At 19.2% G+C, this 4,348-nt stretch overlaps 1 protein-coding gene across 1 annotated transcript; it reads left to right on the forward strand.

Moving 5' to 3' along the window:
• Positions 1-1,792: 1,792 nt before the first annotated feature.
• Positions 1,793-3,856, forward strand: PRSY57_0611600 (nucleolar GTP-binding protein 1, putative; the record flags this gene model as incomplete). Its single annotated transcript, XM_012906491.2, has 1 exon — positions 1,793-3,856. The coding sequence occupies one exon, from the start codon at positions 1,793-1,795 to the stop codon at positions 3,854-3,856; it is 2,064 nt and encodes a 687-aa protein (XP_012761945.2).
• Between the last annotated feature and the right edge of the window lie 492 nt (positions 3,857-4,348).

Below are 4,348 nucleotides of genomic sequence, written 5' to 3' on the forward strand. Positions count from 1 at the left end.
ATATCTTCTTGTTTTTTTTTTTTTTTTACCTTAATATTTTTCAAAAATATGATAAAATTCTTTACATATTGGTTTAAAAAAAAAAAAAAAAAAAAAAAAAAAAAACACACATATATGTTAAATATATAATATATATTATATATATTATATATATAATATATATATATATATATATATTTTTTTTTTTTTTTTTTTTTTTATATATATAACAGTTATTTGTTCTTACATACATGCATTATGGTATGTATACAAAAGGAACGTATAAAACATATCCAAGGGGAAAAACATAAACATAAATATTGTCATAAATATTGACATATATTTTAGTTTTTGTTGAATTTTTAAAAGTTCTATTTAAATATAATGTTTCCCCGCTTTTATCATTTCTACATAAAATAAGAAATTCGAAAAAACAAAAAAAAAAAAAAAAAAAAAAATATACAAAAAGGATCTTACATTTATTTTTTATCTCTATAATATATATATTAATATAACATTTCAGAGATCACATAAATTATTGTTTTAATCATAATAAAAATATATACAATTGTATATATGAAAAACATCCCTTATGTCCTCATATATATATATAACAAATATGAAGAAATGACATAATATATAAATATATATATATATATATTTATATATTTAAATAAAAGGAAAATCATCGAATAATAAAAAATAATAAAAAAAAAAACAAATAAATATAATTTGGCATATATAATAACAAATATATATATTATATATATATATAAATTTTCAGATACGTCGAAATGATATAAATATTATATTACAAAAATATACATATTTAAATTTACAACTCTAAGAATATATATATATATATATATATATATATATATATGTATATTTTATACCTTTATTATAATACAAATATTATATATAACAATATATATATAATATATATGAAATACATACATAAATATATACTAATACTTCAAATGTTATAAAAAACAAAAATATTTAGCTCTCTCTATATATATATATATATTGAATATCCTTAACTATATATTATATTTTAATAATATTATTGTAGGAACCCAATACAATATTATATATTATATTATATATTAATATAATAAATAAATAAACATTTATTATATAATAACTATTTATTTATACAAATAAAATAATATGTTACATATATATTTTAGATATATACAATTTTTTTTTTTTTTTTTTTTTTTTTTTTTTTTTAAAGATTTAGAAGGTTATTATTAATTTATATAACAAATAATACATAACATTATTTATCGTTAAGATTATTTTATATAAAAGAAAATTTATATATTTGTAAAATAATAATAACCATATTATAAATAAATATATGTATATATATCATTTTGTGGCCTTATAAAAATTAAATAATTATATAATTATTTTTCTTCTGACGTTATTTATTATATATATGAAATTAATTTAATCTATTTATATATAAGTTTATGTTATTAAAAAAATAAAATAAGAAAAATATAAATATAAAATATATATATATATATTATGTTTTATTTATTGATTAGTAATAATACATTTTTTTGGAAAAAACATATGTATTTGTATATTATACCCTTTTTGTTGATAAGCATCTATATGCTCATCATTTGAATAAATAAATAACATATATTTATATATATATTTATATATATATATATATATTTATATATATATATATATATTTATATATATATATATTTATTTATTTATATATATATATATTTATTTATATATATTTATTTATATTTAATTTTTTTTATTATTTATAACGGTATACAAGATGAAAGAAAGCAATCTCTATCGCTTCAAAGATATAAAGCCTGTAGTTAGTGCTAAAGAACTTGTGGATGTGGTATTATCAAAAACACAAAGGAAAACACCCACCGAAATTCATAAAGGATTTAAGATAACAAGGATTAGGAATTTTTATATGAGGAAGGTTAAAATATGTCAAGAATTATTTCGAGAAAAATTACAAAATATAATAAATGATTTCCCTAAATTAGATGATATCCATCCGTTTTATTCAGATTTAGTAAATATATTATATGACAGAGATCATTATAAGTTATCATTAGGACAATGTAGTTATGTTAATAAATCATTAATAAGGATATGCCATGATTATATAAAACTTTTAAAATTTAGTTCGTCTTTATATAAATGTAAAATGTTAAAAATAAGTGCACTAGGTAGAATGTGCAAATTAGTCAAGAAATTACAACCTAGTTTATTATATTTAGAAGAGGTTCGACAAAATCTATCAAGATTACCTTCTATTAATCCTCATAAAAAAACAATTATATTATCAGGAGCACCAAATGTAGGTAAATCATCTTTTATGAATATTGTATCAAGAGCCAATGTAGATGTTCAATCCTATTCTTTTACTACAAAAAATTTATATGTAGGACATTTTGATCATAAATTAACCAAATATCAAATTATAGATACACCAGGATTATTAGATAGAGCCTTCGAAAACAGAAACACTATTGAGATGACTACTATTACAGCACTTGCTCATATTAACGGAGTTATACTTTTTATTATAGATATAAGTGAAGAATGTGGATTAACCATAAAAGAACAAATTAACTTATTCTATTCTATTAAATCAGTCTTCTCCAATAAATCTATTGTTATCGGATTTAATAAAATTGACAAATGCAATATGGACAGTTTATCTATTGATAATAAATTATTAATAAAACAAATTCTTGATAATGTCAAAAATCCTATTAAATTCTCTTCATTTAGTACGCTTACAGGAGTTGGAGTAGAACAAGCCAAAATAACTGCATGTGATTTGCTAAAAAGTGATCAAGCTGAATCTATCCTATTGGACCAAGAACAATTGCTAAACACCAAATTGGATGAAACAAAAAAACACCTGAACAGAACCCCATTTATACCTGAATCGGTCATACGAGAAAGGATATTACGCCAAGAAAAAACGCAATCCACAAACAACATGTTCGATTCAACAAATGGAGATAATAGTATTACTTCCCCATGTGATCAAACGAACGCCACGGAGGGCGATCCCAATAAACAATATACCATGAGAGAATTAAAATTAAAAAAGAAAAATAAAAGCCGACAAAGTTATTTAAGTAACAGAACAGATGATAAAGTATTACAAATTGATCTTCAAAATGAAAATGGAGGAGCAGGTGTGTACTCTGTAGATATTAGAAATAAATATGATATTAAAGAAGAATATAAATATGATGTAATACCAGAAATATATAACGGAAAAAATATTAGTGATTTTATAGATATGGATATAGAAAAAAAATTATTAGAATTAGAAAAAGAAGAAGAAGAATTATATGATAAGGATGCTAATATCGATCCTTTATGGTTTAAGACACAAAAAATTCTAGAAAAAATGAAATTAAGATTAAAGAGTGTTAGATTAGATGCAAAATTAAAAGATCAAAATGTTCAAATATATAATAAGAGAAAAAAAAATATTGAAGAAATAGAAAAGAAATTACTAGACTTGAAATTAGATAAAGAAAAAGTTATTAAGAGTATGACTGAAAAAGCTAGAAACAAAAATAAACAACCAATAGTTAAAAAACAAAAAGTTAAAAAAGATATATCGAAGAAAAAACAAATTAAAGATAATATATATAATGATGAAAATAAATTATCCAAAATATTTTTAAGTACATCAACAGAATTACAAAGAAAGAAAGCTTATAAATTAAATAAAATGGCTTATAAAAAAATTACGAAAGGTACCAAAGGAGAGGCTGACAGATCAATACCGTCCTTAAAGCCACGTCACTTATTTTCAGGAAAGCGTTCCATAGGAAAAACATCCCGTCGTTAAAAAAAAAAAAAAAAAAAAAAAAACATATACATATATATATAATATATATATATATAATAGTATATACTATGATTTGTATTTGTTTTATGTGTTTCTTTTTTGACACGTATTTTACCATTATAACAACACAGACATTAATATATTTTAATTTTTTTTAAATGCCTTTTTATTATAATTAACACCATATCTTTCTCTTTATTCTATAGTTTTAATATAAAACATATAATTTTTTGTCCTTATTATTATAATTCAGTATCCTTGTGTTAAATACAACATATGCATATAATGTACATATTTTATTTTCAACTTATAAAACAAAAATTAAAACTCTTTATATCTTTTAAAAATTTATATTTTCATTATATATTCAAAATTAAAGTTTATAGAGAGAGAAAAAAAAAATATAACATTTATACATACATTTATATGTATTTTTTTTTTTATCTATATATATATATATATATATATATATATATATATATGTGTATATAT

Source organism: Plasmodium reichenowi, chromosome 6, assembly GCF_001601855.1.
Source record: "Plasmodium reichenowi strain SY57 chromosome 6, whole genome shotgun sequence".
Taxonomy (NCBI): Eukaryota; Apicomplexa; class Aconoidasida; order Haemosporida; family Plasmodiidae; genus Plasmodium; species Plasmodium reichenowi.